At 54.2% G+C, this 16,868-nt stretch overlaps 8 protein-coding genes across 9 annotated transcripts; 5 read left to right on the top strand and 3 right to left on the bottom strand.

Annotated features, from left to right (window-relative positions):
- Positions 1–645: 645 nt before the first annotated feature.
- Positions 646–2,831, bottom strand: PV07_06052. Of its 2 annotated transcripts, XM_016392993.1 has the most exons (3): positions 2,329–2,831; positions 2,006–2,251; positions 646–1,939 (listed from the first exon to the last, which is right to left on the bottom strand). In XM_016392993.1, the coding sequence occupies exons 1-3, from the start codon at positions 2,621–2,623 to the stop codon at positions 1,239–1,241; spliced, it is 1,242 nt and encodes a 413-aa protein (XP_016250512.1). In that variant the 5' UTR covers positions 2,624–2,831; the 3' UTR covers positions 646–1,238. The 2 variants fall into 2 exon arrangements, with proteins under 2 accessions (XP_016250512.1, XP_016250513.1); XM_016392994.1 differs by having other exon boundaries at positions 2,006–2,831.
- Positions 2,832–3,340: 509 nt separating this feature from the next.
- On the bottom strand, positions 3,341–4,719 carry PV07_06051 (uncharacterized protein). Its single transcript, XM_016392992.1, has one exon. It carries the CDS (start codon positions 4,621–4,623, stop codon positions 3,991–3,993), a length of 633 nt encoding a protein of 210 aa, XP_016250511.1. The 5' UTR covers positions 4,624–4,719; the 3' UTR covers positions 3,341–3,990.
- Positions 4,720–4,979: 260 nt separating this feature from the next.
- On the top strand, positions 4,980–6,729 carry PV07_06050 (uncharacterized protein; the record flags this gene model as incomplete). Its single annotated transcript, XM_016392991.1, has 2 exons — positions 4,980–5,192; positions 5,245–6,729. The coding sequence occupies 2 exons, from the start codon at positions 4,980–4,982 to the stop codon at positions 6,727–6,729; spliced, it is 1,698 nt and encodes a 565-aa protein (XP_016250510.1).
- Positions 6,730–7,239: 510 nt separating this feature from the next.
- Positions 7,240–9,063, top strand: PV07_06049 (uncharacterized protein; the record flags this gene model as incomplete). The annotated part of the gene is made up of 3 exons (XM_016392990.1): positions 7,240–7,989; positions 8,045–8,256; positions 8,337–9,063. The coding sequence occupies 3 exons, from the start codon at positions 7,240–7,242 to the stop codon at positions 9,061–9,063; spliced, it is 1,689 nt and encodes a 562-aa protein (XP_016250509.1).
- A 454-nt stretch (positions 9,064–9,517) lies between these two features.
- Positions 9,518–12,035, top strand: PV07_06048 (uncharacterized protein). Its single transcript, XM_016392989.1, has 5 exons — positions 9,518–9,764; positions 9,872–9,908; positions 10,014–10,722; positions 10,780–10,795; positions 10,851–12,035. Exons 1-5 carry the CDS (start codon positions 9,672–9,674, stop codon positions 11,553–11,555), a joined length of 1,560 nt encoding a protein of 519 aa, XP_016250508.1. The 5' UTR covers positions 9,518–9,671; the 3' UTR covers positions 11,556–12,035.
- Positions 12,036–12,040: 5 nt separating this feature from the next.
- On the bottom strand, positions 12,041–14,943 carry PV07_06046 (uncharacterized protein). The gene is made up of 2 exons (XM_016392987.1): positions 14,743–14,943; positions 12,041–14,688 (listed from the first exon to the last, which is right to left on the bottom strand). Exons 1-2 carry the CDS (start codon positions 14,865–14,867, stop codon positions 14,067–14,069), a joined length of 747 nt encoding a protein of 248 aa, XP_016250506.1. The 5' UTR covers positions 14,868–14,943; the 3' UTR covers positions 12,041–14,066.
- Positions 12,871–14,031, top strand: PV07_06047 (uncharacterized protein; the record flags this gene model as incomplete). The annotated part of the gene is made up of 1 exon (XM_016392988.1): positions 12,871–14,031. The coding sequence occupies one exon, from the start codon at positions 12,871–12,873 to the stop codon at positions 14,029–14,031; it is 1,161 nt and encodes a 386-aa protein (XP_016250507.1).
- A 126-nt stretch (positions 14,944–15,069) lies between the features above and the next one.
- Positions 15,070–16,764, top strand: PV07_06045 (protoheme IX farnesyltransferase; the record flags this gene model as incomplete). The annotated part of the gene is made up of 1 exon (XM_016392986.1): positions 15,070–16,764. The coding sequence occupies one exon, from the start codon at positions 15,070–15,072 to the stop codon at positions 16,762–16,764; it is 1,695 nt and encodes a 564-aa protein (XP_016250505.1).
- Positions 16,765–16,868: the final 104 nt, after the last annotated feature.

The raw sequence follows: 16,868 nt of genomic DNA, 5'->3' as shown, positions 1-16,868 counted from the left end.
GATTGTCTGAAATTTTTATTTGTGTGAAAAGCTGACTTGTTCCAAGAATACTTTTAACCCTTTTTCCTCAGTTGACGGCGGGCGCTGCATTCCTACTTCTCTCAACCGTCGAGCCCTTCTTGTACACAAGTGTTACGTACTGCGTACGAAGCCTGAACAACGCCGCCACGCACACCGCTGGAAAGGTAAACACATTGCAGAGAACAAATCTTGAGAGAAGGCTATTTGCTGCCAACAAAATTACCAAACAGTGTCAAATGATGCAAACCAATCTGTGATGCTTTGGCGGTTGAGCTTTTGAAGTACGTAAAATGTCCCGAGACAGCGCGACCTAAGCCCCGATGGCTGATGCCGATTCGCAGTTCTACTCCATCCTGGACTCACTGATTCTCGAACGCAAGACATGGGCCCGAAAGCTCTGGACAACATTCCAGCAGCACCTGACGAAATGTGCAGGGAAAGACAGTTCAAGAGCCGGTAAGGCTGACAAGCCACACGAGACAAGGCTGCAGGCAAAAGGGGGTTGAGAGGTACATGGCAGCTGACACTGGGTTTTGGCCTCCAAGCAGGTGCGTGCGCTACAAATGCCGCTGCGCAATGAGGAGGTCCCTAAGATGCACAGATTCAGGTGATTTGCATTGGCTCAGAGAAACAACAAGAGATTGGACAGCAGCAAGTTTTCAGTCTGGGAACGAAATACCAGACAAGTTCGGTCCCGTCCCTGATCTCCGGCAACGAAATCCGCACCAGCCACGAGGCTGTGCAAACGTCGATCCGGTTGGCAACGCCAAAGGCCCATGTCTGACAGCTCATTCTCTTCCCGCAAAGGGGTCATCCCACGAAAACGGAGTACCTGCTTGTATGAGGCCTTTAAGAAACCGACAGACAGGGTTATCTACAGCTCGAAACTTCTTCCTCGGTAGGGATCACGAGCAAGTTTCTTCCGGGTCTCGAATAGACCATATATGATACATTCCATTGCAGTCAAACGGAGACCTCGTCCCCCGAAGGGTGAACGATGATGGCCGACTGCAGCAAGCCTGCAGACTTGGCCAAACTGAAAGAAAAAAGAAGAGCCCGTGACAGTCTTTCCCATAACTCTATCTTGTCCGACCGGTCTTTGGACGGTTTCGTTCAACAACTGGGGGCGTCACATTTGGGGTCATATCATCGTAGATTTCCCATTTCTCTTCCCCTGCTTTGTCAAGAGGCGCGATGCATTTGCCTTTGCATTGCCATCAAATAAAGTTGCCCCGCTCATCATCAGGCATGCGGAGCTGGAGGTCATGCTGATGTTCAGGATAATATTCATGTCCACCACTGGGTCCGGGTAGGTCGTCCATATCCTCGCCAACGCCAAAGTATTGATCGTGAAGATTCGGATCTCGAACCTGTTCCGGACCGGGCCCGACAGAGTCGCGCTGAAAACTGCTTCGTAGCGGTGTGTTCTGCTCCGAGCCTCCGGTTCCCCCAGTCTGATGACTCCACCGGCCCTGCGCGACGCCGGGGCTCGGGTGCTTCACATGCAGCAGCGTTGGGCTGATGGCGTGCATTTCTCGCGGCGGCTCCGCCACGCCCCAGGGCAGATTCTCGGCTTTCCAGGCCTCAGCTTTGGCGGACATGGGAGAGTACATGCTGTCAGCGTGGGCGCCGTGCACGCGGCTCATGCGGCCCGTCTGGGCCATCCGCTGGCGACGTTTGCGGGTGAAAATGAAACAGCCCCAGCACGTTCCCGAGATGAGAATGATGCCGCCGACGACCGGGAGCACGATGGCGAGCGCCAGTTTCCATCCGTGAAGTCCGCCTTTGCCGCCGGTGTTGCTTGATGGCGGCGCCGGCCCGGCGACTAGTGTCTCGTTGAAGATGGACTGAGCGTCTGGGAAGAACGGTTTACCCGGTTCTGGCGGTTGGCGGCATGCTATGTGCAGAGCTTGGAGGACTAATTGACACGATGAGCAGAAGTAAAAAAAAAGGGTGTGAAGCGAGGAAAAGCGCGGCATCTTACAGTTTGCCTGGTACAGCTGCTGCGGGATGAAGCTATAACACGTTGCGCACCTATTGATCGTGTAGTCGTCGAACGGGTCGGCCGTACAGAACGCATTCCCCGGTTGAGCCGTCGAGCTGTCGTTCGTGATGCGGTATCCGATAGAGGCGTTCAGAGGGGCACAGCTGACTTGACATGGACTGCTGATCGAAATATGGTCTTCGGGGATGGCAAACATGCACCCCGCAAGTGTGTAACGAAGGGCCACTGGGAGATTTTGCAAAAGGCACGTCTCAGCACTTCTAGCACTTTTAGTGACAGGGAAGACAAGAATTTTGTCATACGCAATGCCCATTCTACATCCGTCTCATTGCTTGCCGTATCTACCGCCGTGCTGTTCAACTGACAAGCCACGCATTTCTGGAACGCTCGACCCGAGGGCAGGGACTGGTAATCCGCATCGAGGCAGAGGACGTCTTGTTCGAGGGAGCCTGCACCGGCACAGACAGAATCGCAGGGCGATCCGGCGACAGACTGTAGGGCAGAGGTAACGCGGAGGAGGACGGTCAGCAGCACGCCAACTATGGCCAGCATGGAGCGAGGCGCGCCGGTCGCAGGGCGGTCATGCCAGTAGGCCATGACACTGACGGTGAGCGCAGCGACATATGAAACAAGAGGGCAGCGCAAAACGACAGACGGGCGAAGTCTGTTGGATTGCAACCCAGAGATTGCGCTGCGCTTCTATGTTATCCCAAATTTAAGGCCCGCCAGGGAAAGAGAAGGGAAAGCTGAAGGGGGAGGAGGCGGCCCTTTTGCCCCTCTCGGTGTGTGTGCGCTGGTGTGTTGTGAGTGCCGTAGCAGCAGCAGCAGCAGCCGCAAGCCGCAAGTAGCAAGCCAGGGTCGTTGCCATGCTTGCGGTGGCTTGCAGAGCACTCGGCGGTTAAAGAAGCTGATCTTCCAGTCAGCAGCAGAGGAGGAGGTCGGCTTGAGGGCGAGTGATTGGCAGCCTGGGATGGGCGGGATGTGACGAGCTGCCATGGCTGCGTCTGAGTGGTGGAGGACGTTGCGGCCTAGTCAGAACTAACGAAGCTGGACTGGGACTGGGCCATCCACCCCCCCGAGGTACAGGGCCCTGCGCGCCGTTCCCACACCTCGTCACACCTCTAGTCAGCCTCTCGCCGTCGAGCTTTGGTCGTGACTTGACGGATTGTCGTCATGTATCACAGCACGGCGACTTTGCATGCCCTCTCTTGGAGGGGGTTTTTCTTATTCCCGAGGACTACCGTGATGCCAACAGACTCCCTGATGCGAAGCCCCGGTTAGTTATCATCATGCAGCAAGCTCCTGAGACCGTTTCGTTGCTCTCTGCTCCGCGAGATATCCCGCGTACTACAAGCCTTTCATGCAGCGTGGTCCATGCCACAGTCCCTTTCGTCTCCTTCTCGAGCCGCCCAGGAGATTCGTCCCCTTCGGTTGTGCGTCATGGGCTTGTGACGATACTGTGATGCTGCCAGTTCGCAGTCGAAGAAATGCATTCAATACATACAGCCGCCGGTACTATCTACAATAGTTTCAGGCAGGGAGAGTTCGTCACTGAGGATGTATCCTCTGCCCATGTCGCCGCTCCGAAGCCCCTTACAAGGCTGTCAAAGGAAAAACACCTTGGCTGCGCAGCCTGCATAATGTACGTATCCGATCGAACATGAGTGAGTGGTGAAAGAGGCATCGTCGCCTCCAAATGATCTGCGGCGCTCCATGTGTGCTGTCACTTTTTGCCAGTGTCTCTTGACGCCGCAGTCCAAGAATTCCTCAGCATTTGACACTGCGCGGACCAGGTGATGTGCTCTCAGTCGTTTCCTGGACGAGACAAACCAGGCCGGCGAACTTCCCCGACTCGGCGAATTGGCAGATTGCCACCCAGGAAGTGATTGTCTTCTGAGGGATTTGTGGTATCAGGTGCACGTCGGTTGCAATTGATGTCTCCGCTCCTTGCTGCCTTCCGCATCTCACCGCGGTCGCATTTCCTGCTTCTGATGAAGCTCTTCCACCCGCTTTTCAAAAGCCGACACCATTGTACTTGCGACCTTGCTCTCGACCTGGGCAAACATTTGATCGTAGAGAGGATTCCGAAACTTGACGTCGACGTTCAACTTGACGGCCGTACTGTCGTTGGCAGCCTTCGAAGGCGCAATGAGCCACTTTGTACTCAAGATTTCGAAAAGTCCGTCACTGTGCTCCTCGCTGCTCCTTGCTTCGATGATTCCTCGAGCTGGGTCGCACCGGACTATGCTTTCCCAGTCTTCCTCAATGCCGAGTGTCGCGTACCCGACCTTCAGGCTAGCTCGTGTCGGATAGCCTGCAGCATCTCTCGATGTGACGTTGGATGAAATGGTGAAGGGTAGAAATGTCGGGTAGCCCGCCACGTCAGAGACGGCTTTGAAGACTGTTGCAGCGGAGTACGGCAAAACTTTGGTATGGCTCATAGAACGAAGCGCGCAGTTCCCGAATGTCGACGACAGAAGGGAATCGAAGAGAGTTCTTGTCTGTTGTATTGGTTGTGTATTTGACGATATCAAAGCAGTTGTCCTCAACCGAGCTTGAGAGCTGAGTAGAACCGTGGCCGTGTGGCGGGCGGCCATTCTAGCCCGAATGTTTCCAAGACTATGAATCAAGAGACCGAATTCCGTGTTATAACGATTGCATCCTGTCTAAATGAGCGCTGGCCCTGAAATGAGTGAATGGATGACGAGAAACAAAAAGTTGTGTTCATGCATCGGCTTTCTCAAATTCCTGAGTCAGGTGAATCGTCCCCAGGCTAGCGTCTGAATCATACAAACACGTTGCAATAGTGATTTCCATTGTCCTCGCAAACCCGCAACAGCCACAACCTATCCCGATGCCAGCACTTGTTCCTCGGTCGTGATGGACGTGTCGCGAGGAACATCCAGCAGAACCCTATAGTTGATCTGCGCCTTGAGCAACTGGACCTGCCACAATGGGGCAAGATTCTACCGCTCCTTCCGACGCCGTGCCTTCGTCGAAACAACCTCCCCTCGAAAAGCCCGAAGCTGTGAGCCTGCGAACCAAGATTGTGTTGTCTTTCTGGGCTGTGATCATACTGCTGGGACTTCCAGTATGGTGGCAAACCACCTCAATCTACCGAGCGAGCCTGCCGCTGCAGGACATGCTTGACTGGGCAGAGGGACTTGTGAGCCATCCATCTGCCTTGCAGACATCTCAATGCTGATAGCAGTCTCTAGAATACACCCACAGCGATTCCATTGCATCTCTGGCTCTCTGCCCCGAATCTCCCGTGTTCAGATGCCCAGAAACTAGTGCAGGATACCCAACGAGCCCTAGATGATCTGAACGAGTATCCAACCCTCCACCAAAGACTTCACCTGGTGAACGTGGGCCCAGATGGGCCAGGAACTGGCAGCAAGAGCGAGACAAGGGGCACACGCTGCGGTGAAGATCCTGCATCCCTTAGCCACGGGGCTCCCGCCTTGAAAATTCTCCTTGAGCCTACTCAGGATGGCTTCGCGTTCACTCTGGACCCTGTCACCGCGACTGCCCGTGCGAGTATAGCTCCAGGTATTGGAGTCAATGTTGCCAAAACCCTCGCAGACAACCTCCATGCACTGTTCAGAGAAGAACAAATTGCGGCTGCGCTTCAGACTGTCTCTCTGTCCAGTAACAGTCAAAACGCACAGGCATTTCTGAAATCTCAACCCTACGATGTTGTTACCAAAGTCGAGAAGCAAATCAACCGAGCATACAAATCGTCTCCTGAATTCCATCTCACCTTCTCTCTCCTTACCGCCAGTGGCGCTCCAGCAAGTTGGGAGATTGACGGAGCACTCCGGGATCACATCGAGCCTCTCGTACAAGCACTCTCGTCCATTGCCGATTTCGAGATCACGACTCAGGTGCAATTGTATTCGACCCTACCTCCCACCATACAACCCATTCACCGAGAAGGACAAAACGGCTCTTTTCTCCAGCAAAACGATCTGACGGCCTTTGTGAATTCCGCAGAGTGGCCTTTGGCGCCCTCGATCGGAGATGGACCTACGCTCAACTTCATCCTCTATGTTCCAGCTAAGGATCAGATACCTCTCAGTATCGAAGGGGTCGATGGAAATTCATGGCTGATTCCTCAATGGGGCGGGATACAAATTCTCAACCCACCTCTGCTCCCGCACCCTGTCCACGTCAACATGATTCCCACTTATCTCAATCACGAGTTGTTGCGCCTACCGTTCAAGACGTTTGCCTCGCAATTACTGTCACTGCTAGGAGTCTTGCATCCGGATGATTCAGCCCAGTCCCGACCGCTGCAGCTGCAACTCGACGCCTACAAACGTCTGTCAGCTCTTACCCTGTACCTCCATGCTGCGTCCAGTCTGGGGTCACTAGCTCGACTAGCTCAGCGACTCAGCAATATTCCGATCCCGAGACACGTCGCTGAATTGGTCGACGACTCGATAGCCAATCTCAAAGCGTGTTGCGACTTCTCGCTCGACGGCAGATTTGACTTGGCTCTCACTCGTGCTAAAACGGCCTTCGAAGACAGCGAAAAGGCCTTTTTCGACAAATCCATGGTCGGCCAGGTCTACTTTCCTGACGAACACAAAATCGCCGTCCTCCTTCCACTTTTGGGTCCCGTCGGAGTTCCGCTGATTGTCGGCCTCTTGAGGGAAGCCAAACAAATGCTCTCGAGGCGGCGAGCAGCAAAAGTGTAGGCAGACACCTAAAAGCGTATCGATCCGGCCTTGAACAGACGCGGAAATCGCCTCGAGCCAACCAAAGCAAGAGAGATTGCATGGTCGACAACATCTGCAGCAGGGCCGCAGACTTGAGTTCCGAATCATAATGGCCTTCCTGTTTGGCTTGGTGCATTTCAGGGAATTCCTGTTGAAAGATGCTGCGCCTATTGAGCTGCCTAATTCGGCAACTCGATAAGTCGGCCGTCTGCATTTCTGTGGGGTAATGGCTCTAGCCCGACTGGACCGCTGTAGGTCAAAGCATGGTACCCGCCAATTACACTGCGACCGTTTCGCGACAGTCCGGGCTTATCGACCAAGCGGACACCGATCGACGCGAATGTACAGGATGCTCTTCTATCGAGTTATCTTAGGGTGACGACCTGTCCAGCATCCGGCTCTGTAAGCCGACTTTGACTTAAATGAAGCCAAAGAACGTCATGTCGACCCCGCCCGACGTGCTGTCTTCATTGCGCATTTGTCGCCAAGATGGCATTTGGAACTGTCCGCCGACTTCTGGGTGTGCTGGCTGTTTTGCAGCCCCTGACTAGTCTGGCTGCTGCTCAGTCATGTTGGAATCAAAGCACGGCAATCAATGGCACTGCTTTCCCGCCGTTGATTGAGGCTACTACAGAAGACCTCGTCCGCGGGCTGGAATCGGGCCTGTTCACAAGCGTCGATCTTGTTACGGCATACATTGAGCGCATCATGGAAGTCAACGCAACTCTGCATATGGTGACCCAGCTCAACCCCGACGCTCTTTCTATCGCAGCAGAACGTGACTCGCAACGCGCAAAAGGCATTATTCACGGACCACTCCACGGAATGCCGATTCTGATCAAAAACAATATCGCTACTGCTGATGCAATGGACAACACGGCCGGCTCCTATGCGCTTGCCGGCGCAAAGGTTCCTCGAGACAGCACAATCGCCGCCAATCTCAGGAAGGCGGGAGCTGTGATTCTTGGGAAGACCAACTTGAGCCAATGGGCGAACTACCGTTCCTTCAACACGAGTAACGGCTGGTCGGCAATCGCAGGACAGACCATCGGTGCTTATTACCCTGGTCAAGATCCTAGTGGCAGCAGTTCTGGCAGTGGCGTTTCGTCTTCCTTGGGACTGGCCTTGGCTGCCTTGGGCACTGAGACAGACGGCAGTATCCTGAGTCCCTCGGATGTCAACAATCTGGTTGGCATCAAGCCTACTGTCGGATTGACGTCCCGCTACCTGGTTGTTCCTGTGAGTGCCCGCAAAGAACCGTTTCTGAAGGGGACACTGACGGCGTCTGCTTCAGATCTCTGAACATCAAGATACCATCGGGCCCATGGCTCGGACGGTTAAAGACGCGGCATACGTCCTGTCAGCAATAGCAGGGAAGTCGCCTTATGATAACTACACATCTGCAATTCCCTTCGACACCATTCCCGACTACGTCGCGGCATGCAACTTTTCGGCGCTGCAGGGAAAGAGGATCGGCGTCCCACGAAATCTCATCGACCTATCCTTGTAAGTATCCTTGCAGAAGTGACCCGGACAAAACCGTCGTCATCGATCTCTACCAGTACAGGGCTAATGTCCATTTTTAGCGACTCAACAGCTGCGCCGATCGTGCCCGTCTTCGACGCCGCTCTGGACGTCCTTCGCGCGGCAGGAGCGACTATCATCGACAATACCAACTTCACTGGCTACGATGCTCTCAATGAAGGCAACTACTCCAACATCGTCCTCGAAGCGGATTTCATCAGCAATCTTGCGAATTACCTCTCGGAGCTCTCGCACAATCCCAACCATGTCTACTCCGTGGCAGACGTCCGCAACTTTACTCACTCATTCCCTCTGGAAGACTGGCCCGAGCGCGACACGCTGGTCTGGGACGGCGCGTTGGATCTTGGCTTCAACAACACTTCGCCAGACTTTTGGTCGAATTATACGATGAATACCTATTTGGCCGGTCCACTGGGAATTACAGGCGCGCTTGCCAACTACTCCTTAGATGCTCTGGTGTTGCCGACGGAATTTTCGCCCAACTTCCCTGCTCTGATCGGATCGCCTGTCGTAACGGTGCCTCTCGGAGCCTTCCCTCCTGGTACACCAGTTACTCCAAACGGATTTGGCAACCTGAATGCCACTGCACCAAATCTCCCGTTTGGAATCAGTTTCATGGGACCCCATTTCAGTGAAGAGTTGCTCATCGGGTTGGCATATGCATTTGAGCAAAGGACCCTTGTTAGGAACACTATTACGCCCCATATACAAGCCACGGTGGAGCTGGTTGACGTGGTCAATGCGAGGTTGAACAAGTCACTGAGCTAGAGCGGGAAGCCGCTGGTTTGGAGATAGGTTCAAAATCACACAATGCTAAACTCGGCTGTGGCCTGGGTCTTTTCCATTTCTACGATTTGTCGTCTGGCCTCCACCAAAGTCTGCCCCTTGTCAATCGGATCCAAAACGATGGAGGGCACTGGCCGTCAACACCAGTTGCTTGAGCAACCGATGCTAACTCGCTGCAAGTAGCTTTAGTCGTTAGTCACCTGAAATGTCCTTGTTAAAGCTGCCGACACGAAGAAAGCCGAGTGATGTCCGTAGTTTGCTCGAGGCTTGATCTCAGCCTTGTGCAGCCCCGTTCAGCCTCGTTCAGCCGGGTATCGTGGACCAATGAGCAGCCAGGCAATTCGTTGGTCACTGAGATCAGCGATTGGCTGCTCGAAGCCCATCTCGAACCTCGGTTCCAGGTCGAACCACGACAAATTGTTCCAGACCCAAAGTCTATGATATATTCAACTTCAAGAGTTGCTACCGCTTGCACTCTCGAAGAAGCCCATTCGATCTGTGGAGGGATTTCCTGATCATAGCCTTACAAGATACATCGCTTGGTCGCCCGCCCTCCTGACTCTCTTCCTCAAAACAGACCATCCACAGCCATGGCTCAAAAGACGTCCCAGACAATACCTAGCAAATTGCACACCCGAGCAGAGGTCGCAAAGCATAATACTGAAGACGACGTGTGGTGTATCGTAAGTTACCTTCAACCCAAAAGCACCTGTGCCATGAACATTTTTCTTGAGCACTTCCGAATGTCTGTCAACGAGGTTCCTCGAGCGCTCACATGACGAACTCTCAGATCGATCACAAGGTCTATGACCTCTCGGATTTTCTCGGTAGGCTGCTTCTCTCCCTGGAAGAACCATTCAACCCCTTGTAGCGGGTCCTTTCCCGACGTTCTCTCTTTGGACGTATGGGCTGACGACGACCGCCTGCAACAGACGCCCACCCCGGTGGCAATGTCGTTCTTCAACAGGTCGCCGGCCAGGACGCCACAACTGCCTTCTACAATCTCCACCGCCACGAGGTGCTCCAGAAATACGCCAATCTCTGCATCGGCACGGTCGAAGGCGAGAAGCCCGAAGTCATCGATCCCAAGCCGGGCGACCTGTCGAAAGTGCCTTATGCGGAGCCGGTGTGGCTGACTCCCCAATTCAAGTCCCCCTACTACAACAGTTCTCATCGCGCCCTGCAAAAGGCCCTGCGGGAGTTCGTGGACCGAGACATCTACCCCGAAGCCCAAGAAAAGGAACTCGACGGCACCTACATCTCCCAAGAACTCGTCGACAAGATGGCCTCGAACGGCCTCCTCGCGATGCGCCTTGGGCCCGGCAAGCATCTTTACGGCCGCAAACTGCTCGGTGACGTGAAGGGCGAAGAGTTTGACTATTTCCATGACCTGATTGTCGCACAGGAGCTCTCTCGCGGCATGGCCAGAGGGTTTCAGGATGGTAACATGGCGGGCATGATGATCTCATTGACTGCCGTGAGGCAATGGGCGAATGATTCCGCATTGAAGGATAAAGTCACCGAGGAGTGTTTGAGCGGGAAGAAGTTCATGTGTCTTGCCATCACCGAGGCGTTTGCGGGAAGCGATGTCGCGGGGATCAGGACAACTGCTACCAAGACTGAGGACGGCAAATATTACATGTGAGTGTTCTGCTCGGGCTTGTTGCGCAACGGCCATACTGACAGTTTCTGTGGCAGAATCAACGGGACGAAGGTAATACCATGTAGATAACTTCCGAGATAGGTCCTGTTGACTGACATGATCGCAGAAATGGATCACCAACGGCATGTTCGCAGACTACTTCGTCACGGGATGTAAAACCGAGAAGGGATTCAGCGTCATCCTGATACCGCGGGACGACAATGTGGAAACAAAACGCATCAAGACGTCATATTCCACAGCGGCTGCAACTACATTCATCCAATTCGACAATGTCAAGGTGCCGGTGAATCATCTCTTGGGCAAGGAGGACAATGGCTTCATCGTCATCATGAGCAACTTCAACCACGAGCGCTGGGCGATGGCGTGCTCGGTGATCCGCTGGATGCGCACGATCGTGGAAGAGTGTCTCAAGTGGACGAACCAGCGAATCGTGTTTGGAAAGCCGCTGGTGTCGCAGCCCGTGATCCGGCAGAAGCTCGCCAAGATGATCTCGCTCACCGAGGCGTGCCAGTCCTGGCTCGAGAGCATCACCTACCAGATGAACCAGATGGACTATGCGCAGCAGTCGAAGCTGCTGGGCGGGCCGATCGGGCTGCTGAAGTCGTACGCGACCCGGTGCGCGCACGACGTCGCCGACGACGCCGTCAACATCTTTGGCGGCCGGGGCATCACGCAGACGGGCATGGGCCGCTTCGTCGAGCAGTTCCACCGCACATACAAGTTCGACGCCATCCTGGGCGGGGCCGAGGAGGTCCTGGCCGATCTCGGCGTGAGGCAGGCCATCAAGCAGATGCCCAAGGCTATGCTGTGATGTCGGTGTGTGTGGGGGAAGACGGAGGCATCGACTCCTCACCTGTAGGCACTGTGTGTAATAGATCCAAAAAAAGAAGGAGGGGATATCACTACCCCCCAGAATATCGTATCTCGTTGTGTTTCTTTTCATCTCGATTTCCCAGATGCCACCTCTGGAAGATAGCAGAGCGGGCATGGAAAGCGCTGTGGGGTGGTCGCGCAAGGACGGAGCATGGAGGCGGGTTTCCGCATCTGGTCCCAAGCTGCGAGAGTGAAGCTAGAGAAAGAGCGACCGATGTCCCTGCTCCTCTCCTAGTATCTGTGCGAATACCACGTGCACTCCGCACTCTGTGGGCGGTGAGGGAAGGAGAAGAGCGAGGGAGGCAACGGGCGCCTCGCATGTCGCTTCTAAAGTCGCCAATCCGCGGGATTCAAGATGTAATAGTACTCGTACAAGAGGGACATCTATTTGGTATTTGCGCAATTACGTAACAAGTTGGCTGGATTATAGTCTGGTCCCGTGTAAAAGCCTCATCTTCCCGATGTCATATAACGGTGTGTGTCGCAGTCAAACTGTGACCGTAACCAGTAAGCTGATGTAAGGCAAGTGCTGCTCGCACCTGGTCGAGTCTAATTACGTCCAAGGGGCGGCGGCGACCTTTCCACCGTCTGGCGAATCGGTTCGTAGGTACCGAACGGATGTAGTAGAATACAAATGTTATACTCAATATAGCCAGAGGATACGATGTAGTCACCTCCATGTGCCTCATCCACACAGCCTCGTTCCCAGGCAAATCTCACGCTCTCTCCACCTGCCTGTAGAAGCTATACGCCTCCACCCTTTCTCCGTCTTCGTCAGGATCAGTCAAGCTGTCGACTGCCCAGGATCTCGCTTGCCATGACTAAGTGCTCCAGTTCGCCGTCCTCCGCTGCTGCAATATACAGTCCCTGTTCCAGAGATACAGCGCTGAGAACATCCCATACAATTGTGGAGGAACCCGCAATGCAGCCGAGGTGAATATGGTGTACAAGCCGGTCAGTGTTGCGACCCACCCACATAGCAACCGATGCTCTGCCTGAAATCAACCTCGCATTGTACTGCCATCTTGGAAAGTAAAAGGATGCGGTGTGCCGAGTCCTGCCATTCTCACTCACTCTTCTATAGTATCTGGCGAATTGATTGCTTGGTTTTCGCCTTTGGTGCCAGATAGTCGTCCTCTATCTTGCTGAGCGTCCTGTCTTCAGCTCCCATCCTAGTCCTCTTGTCTCCCGTGACTCCAACCCACGAAGAGTCACAAAGGTTCACGTTGGCCGAAAGCCTCCAGCTCAGCAAGATGGTTCATGATTCAGACGAGTCGATGCTTGCGCATGTTCAAGACCAACCGCCAGCTAGTGGAAAGAATGAGCAATTTCATCGTGAACAGCAACGTCAGATGAAGGATGACAACACAGCTTGGACGGCAGCCGGAGCGTTGTTGTTGTCACCGCTCCTCAGTCTCCCGTCTGAGCTCAGGCAGAAGGTGTTCCAGTATGTGTTCATGGACTCGTCTGAGAACTTCCCACCCCAACAAGCGTGCTCTCCCTCAAGGCTTCTCGGCATGGTGGGAGACCAATACAAGGTCTCAAGTGGCAAGTCGAGCACCCACGCCGCAAACAATAACATTATGCAGCCGCTTCTTCTCTGCCGCCAACTTTACTGGGAGACACGTCTGATGCCTCTCCAAGTCAACTGCGTCAAATGTCCAGCAACCATGGGATCGAACACCTCGGCAACAAAGCGTTTCTTGGACGCACTGAAGCCATTTCAACGACGAGCAATCCGAGAGCTGGAGCTGCACCTGCTTGCGAGTGTGACGGAAGCATGGTCCTTGAGGTCGATTCTCAGGTCAATAGCCGGCGCCACGGAGACAGGGGTTGACTGCGGCTTGGAGCAGAGCGGCGGTGGTGCAGATATTGAAATCGGCGGGGGTGAGGAAGGGAAAGTCGGCCAAACACTTGGAAAGGACTTGGACAACGCGACCAGCGATAGCCGCTTGACAGAACTGACAGTCCATATCACCACACGAGATCTGCTGTTGGCGCAGGCGGACTCGATGGTGGGGTTGCTGCACATACTGAGCGTCGCTCCCTTTTCTCAAGATTGTCCTGCAACTGCGTTCGCCTGTGCGGCAACGTGGGTCACTGAGGGCCTGGCTTTCCTCCAATCCCTTCGGAAATTAACCATTGTCATCGAGTCCAGTGTGTCTGTTGCAACGCAGATCACTGAGATTGAGAGAAACGGCTTTGAGCAGGCGCTCAGATCGTCCTTGTCGAGTGTCAATGTGACCGTGGAATGGAGAGTGCATAGAGATATGATTCTCGGCATGGATGACAGCGAGTGGGTGAATTTCCTCTGGTTGCACGATTCGACCATAGGCGCGCAAGGGCAGGGAGCGACTGAGCCTGGGGTGGGACGCAAGGTCGGGTTCTCCAGTTGGACAAGCATCGTGTCTTGATTCTGGGTGTACCTTTAATACTGTCAGAGCAGCGGTCACCGTCCAGTGGTCATGAATTTGTGGAGCGTTTCCAGGTTCATCTGGCCTGCGGTCGGCAAAGCGGATCTGGTGTCTGTAGAAGCTGGGCTGGCCTCGGACTTTGGTGGTTGTTTCTCAATGTCCATTTTGTCTGCCTCCTCATCTTCATCCTCCTCGTCGCTGACCTCATACTCCTCTTCCTCCTCTTCAGGTCCTTCATCGCCCTCATCATCGGGAGGTTCGATCAGTTGCCTGCGAAGTCCCGTGGCCACGTTCTCTACGCCTTTCTGTTTTTCCTCTAGAGTGAAATCTGCACCCCATTTCTGCTTCCGAGCTGCACCATTTGCTGCCCCCGGAGCCCATTGCCAAAGAGCGTTACGGTCGTCGTCCGACAGCCCTAGAAACGTGGCTTTGCGCTGTTGTGCACTGATGTTCTCGCCTTCCTCGACCCAATCTTCCACGTTGGGTTCTAGCTTTGTTCGAAGGAGAGTCTCGAGAATGAAGGCTCGTTGGGTACCCGGAAATTTGGGGGTGGGAAACGCAACGGTGGATTGATATGTGTCTCGGTGCTCTGCTAGCTGAGAAACAATGGTTTGTAGATTGTTGGAGACGAGGTTTGCATGCAGTTGAAGGGCTGGCCTGTCCGGCGTAGTTAGCTATATGGGCTGCGTTGTGTCAAAGAGGCGTATGTACCAGGAAGGGAGTTGGTTTTGGGTCACAAGCTCTGATCCCAAAGCAACCAATGACTTGTGGAGAGCTAGAAGTCTTTGACGTGTTTGATCCAAAGATCTGACCTGGTCTGTCGTGAGTTCAGCCATAATGTCGAGTCGAGTTCGAACGTCGTAGTAATGTTGTTGATTCAAGTGGCCAGTTGATGGAGGAGGGACAGATTCAAACTCCGCACTCCAAGCTCCTCCAAAAGTCCAGCCCAAGTTGGATTTCATTTGATCTTCACTCTTCACACCACCCTTTACTTCAATGACCCCTCCACGATTTCTGCCAGCTTAGATCACCGCCGTTATGGCTGCTGCTCCGGCAGCAGGCCGATTCTCCGGATCTGGCTATCGCGTTTGTTCGACCTGTATCACACGATGTCTTCGCCAGTCGTCGCGGCCGCACAGCACTTTGAGATCTGTCCTGCAAGCAAACAGGAAGCTCCACAGTGGCATACTTCCACTCGAAAGGCCCTCTAGAAGCACGATCCCTCATTCGCAGAGCTTTGTGGGCGACTATTTCTCTGCCAACACGTCCATTGAGAGAGGATGGATCAAGAGTGGGATGCTGGCTGCGGTCCGCACGGTCGCGGAGCCTGCAGGACGAAGGGAAAATGACGTGCCTGGCGAAGTCACACGGACCCGAGCACAAGGAGAACTAGAAAAGGCTTTGTCTTTCAAGGAGGAGCCTCTGAGTCAAGCGAGTCAGGGCCCTCAAAATGGTCCGGAAGCCAGCAAAGCTGTGGAGGGTGGTGAATCAGAGGCGGATATATTACCACACAGAAGGCGGAAGAGACGAAAGAGCAACCAAGACGCATCGGAGGAGTCTCTCCCTTTGGATGCTTCATCTCAATTGACGACTGCTGCGACCGCGATGCCAAAGTCAGCCGTCTTCCGGCGGAAGCTGGCCACGTTCCTCTCATTGACCAAACCGCGACTCTCATTCCTGATCCTGCTCACGACCACATCGGCTTACAGTCTCTATCCGCTCCCGGAAATCCTGTCCTCCACGTCCTCATCGGCAACTTCATCGCTTTCAACATCAACGCTGACGCTACTATTCCTCACTTCAGGCACCTTTTTGTCGTGCGCCTGCGCCAACACCCTCAACATGCTCTTTGAGCCAAAATATGACGCTCTCATGTCTCGAACTCGAAATCGGCCCCTTGTGAGAAAGCTAGTCTCTCCACGGGCCGCCGCCGTGTTTGCCTTGGTCTGCGGTGCCTCTGGCCTGCTTCTTCTCGGCCTGGGGACTAACCCGACGGTGGCGGGCCTGTCGGCCCTCAATATCTTCCTCTACGCTGGGGTCTACACTCCAATGAAGCGAATCTCCGCGGCGAATACTTGGGTAGGTGCGATTGTGGGTGGAATTCCTCCTCTCATGGGCTGGTGCGCTGCTGCGGGCGAGGCTGCGACCTCGGAGCACCACTCATGGCAAGATCTACTCTTTTCGGAGAACTCGATAGGAGGGTGGGCTTTGGCAGCTCTGTTATTTGCCTGGCAGTTTCCTCACTTCATGTCCTTATCGCATACCATTCGAGAAGACTATCGAAATGCTGGCCACAAAATGTTGGCCTGGACGAATCCTGCTCGAAACGGACGTGTTGCGCTGCGGTACTCTTTGGCTATGTTTCCTATATGCGGGCTTCTCTATTTCACGGGATACGTGGACAAAGGCTTCCTCGTTATAAGCACGGCATGTAACGTCTGGATGAGTCGAGAGGCGTTTCGCTTCTGGAAACAGCAAGGAGCCGGAGGAAGCGCCAGAGGGCTGTTCTGGGCGAGCGTCTGGCAGCTTCCACTTGTGTTGGTTGGAGCTCTTGTGTGCAAGAAGGGACTATGGGATGGTTTTTTCAGCACCGATGAACCCACCAGTATCTACGAAGAGGGCGACCTCGATGCTGACGGTGACGCTCTTGGAATGGACCCGTCGAAACCTCGACAAAGGCCGCCACCCCCTGATATTAATTTGGCCATGATGGGATTCAAGAGACCGACTTGAGGCGCGCGATGTGGATGATGTCTTTTCTACAACGAGGCGTCGTCGACATTGTGACCGGCATATATTGTGCCGAGTCCACAACACGATCCGCACCAAGACCGAGC

Source organism: Cladophialophora immunda, assembly GCF_000835495.1.
Source record: "Cladophialophora immunda strain CBS 83496 unplaced genomic scaffold supercont1.3, whole genome shotgun sequence".
Taxonomy (NCBI): Eukaryota; Fungi; Ascomycota; class Eurotiomycetes; order Chaetothyriales; family Herpotrichiellaceae; genus Cladophialophora; species Cladophialophora immunda.
The sequence above is the reverse complement of the archived record's forward strand: the minus strand, read 5'-3'. Positions and strand labels throughout refer to the sequence as shown.

Bases quoted from the DNA above. Each gene is read 5' to 3' on its own strand.
- PV07_06052 (XM_016392993.1), bottom strand. From the start codon at position 2,623: ATGGCCTACTGGCATGACCGCCCTGCGACCGGCGCGCCTCGCTCCATG. The intron at 2,252-2,328 runs GTATGACAAAAT...AAAATCTCCCAG, and splicing joins GGATGTAGAATGGGCATTGC to TGGCCCTTCGTTACACACTT. The intron at 1,940-2,005 runs GTAAGATGCCGC...CGTGTCAATTAG, and splicing joins GCAGCTGTACCAGGCAAACT to TCCTCCAAGCTCTGCACATA.
- PV07_06051 (XM_016392992.1), bottom strand. From the start codon at position 4,623: ATGGCCGCCCGCCACACGGCCACGGTTCTACTCAGCTCTCAAGCTCGG.
- PV07_06048 (XM_016392989.1), top strand. From the start codon at position 9,672: ATGGCTCAAAAGACGTCCCAGACAATACCTAGCAAATTGCACACCCGA. The intron at 9,765-9,871 runs GTAAGTTACCTT...ACGAACTCTCAG, and splicing joins AAGACGACGTGTGGTGTATC to ATCGATCACAAGGTCTATGA. The intron at 9,909-10,013 runs GTAGGCTGCTTC...CGCCTGCAACAG, and splicing joins TGACCTCTCGGATTTTCTCG to ACGCCCACCCCGGTGGCAAT.
- PV07_06046 (XM_016392987.1), bottom strand. From the start codon at position 14,867: ATGGCTGAACTCACGACAGACCAGGTCAGATCTTTGGATCAAACACGT. The intron at 14,689-14,742 runs GTACATACGCCT...TACGCCGGACAG, and splicing joins CAAAACCAACTCCCTTCCTG to GCCAGCCCTTCAACTGCATG.